Source organism: Fusarium odoratissimum (genome assembly GCF_000260195.1).
Source record: "Fusarium odoratissimum NRRL 54006 unplaced genomic scaffold supercont1.313, whole genome shotgun sequence".
Classification (NCBI taxonomy): domain Eukaryota; kingdom Fungi; phylum Ascomycota; class Sordariomycetes; order Hypocreales; family Nectriaceae; genus Fusarium; species Fusarium odoratissimum.
This window is the reverse complement of record NW_022158999.1, coordinates 1-1673: the sequence shown is the minus strand read 5'-3', so window position 1 is coordinate 1673 and position 1673 is coordinate 1. Positions and strand designations below refer to the sequence as shown.

The 1673-nt window shown below is 47.5% G+C and overlaps 1 protein-coding gene across 1 annotated transcript; it reads right to left on the bottom strand.

The window, feature by feature from the left end:
* Positions 1–144: 144 nt before the first annotated feature.
* On the bottom strand, positions 145–261 carry FOIG_16912 (uncharacterized protein; the record flags this gene model as incomplete). The annotated part of the gene is made up of 1 exon (XM_031218392.1): positions 145–261. One exon carries the CDS (start codon positions 259–261, stop codon positions 145–147), a length of 117 nt encoding a protein of 38 aa, XP_031051894.1.
* Between the last annotated feature and the right edge of the window lie 1412 nt (positions 262–1673).

Here is a 1673-nt window from a genome sequence, read left to right as displayed (position 1 = left end):
CCGGTTGCGGAACCTGTGATAACGATGCTACCCCCCTCTTCTTGTCGCCGTAGGTGGAAAATCGCCAGAGCAGCGGTGTTGACGACACCCTTGAGACTGACGTCGAAAAGCTGGCCTGACGGCTCAACCGCATCGCCGTTTTCGTCAAGCTGCATAGACAAGTAATCGGCTCGTGGGCCAATGCCGGCATTGACAAAGACATGATCGATATGGCCATATATATTCTTTGTCCCGTTGAATAATGCGAGTAATTCTTTCCATATAGAAACATCCGTCTGGATGAACGTATATGCACCTTCCATTTCTTTCTCAGGAGCTTGCACGTCACCGCAGACTACCAAGGCTCCAAGGGACAACAGAAGCTCGACAGTGGCAAGGCCTATACCAGAAGAACCTCCTATTAAAGAGAGATTAGTAATAAGCCGAGTTTGTCTTCACGCCAGGATACATGTTAATGATTGATGGTTGAAAGGTATTGCCACATACCTGTGACAATGATCACCTTGCCCTCTAGGGAGGTCAAGTCCTTGTCTTCAATGGTGAACTCAGTCATACTTCTAGAGGAGATCTTTTTGATTGCACTGGAGAAGGAAATTGCAGGCCGTGATGATATAATCTCCAGTTCATGGAGTGACAATCAAATGATATATAAGTACAGAACTGATGCGAGGCTCCTAGGAAGAGGGGCACATCGTCGATGGGGAATTGAGGTCACCCTGGCCCACTATTTCGTCGCCTGTTAGCCTTTGTCCTCGAAGTAGAATGTTGCTCGGGAATCTCTATTCTGTGGGGAGCTCACATGAAACAGAACTACCCTAGGAATTGAACGATGAAGTGAATTTCATGTTCATTGCCAGCCGCATACACCATCCCTTTTCATTCTAGCAAATTTGAAACCCTTTGTTCGGAAACCAGAACAAGAACACGCTCACCCGCCATCCCCGCCATCCCCGCCATCCCGGAACATTCACATGGACGAACATCGCCACTAAATCTGTATCTGCGTAACAGCAGCAGCATTAACCAGGCATGGCCATGTGGACAACCACAACCGCATCGGACACAACCAAACCAAGCCAGTCACATCATGATAATACAGGAGAATATTCGTTGCATTTCTGCCTCATATTCTGCCCCTTGCATCCATAGTCCTCTTGCCCCACGATGAGTAAACGGATGCTTGCCGTCTTTCATTTGTAATGATCATAAACATAATCTAGGTAAGACGGAACTTTACGATAAACAATAACATGAACTGACCTTCCAAAATATTTATTGACTATATGCTATATTACTCGCACGATGGTTTATCGATGCCTGGACGTCGCGACTCCTTCTACCATTATGGCCTAGAGATGGCAGTGGTGAATTCGGCACCAGCTAAGTTTAGTGGCAATTCGGATCGGATTACAGAAGCCAACTACTGGATCTTGGTTCATTTTCTGTAAGTCTTCATACTTTGGGCATCTCCACCTCACATCCAGTGCTTTTCCCCTCCTTGCTGTGCGGTCACGAAGGAGCCAGGGTCTAAATCGACGGATTTGGTTCGGCAGGCTTCGTGGTATGGTGGTGGGAGGTCCTTCTTCTCGAGCCGACAAGAGCACCATGGGCCCCCATCACGTAGGTTATGGGATTTGTCCCACCTCAGACATGCGATAACGCCTGTTATATTC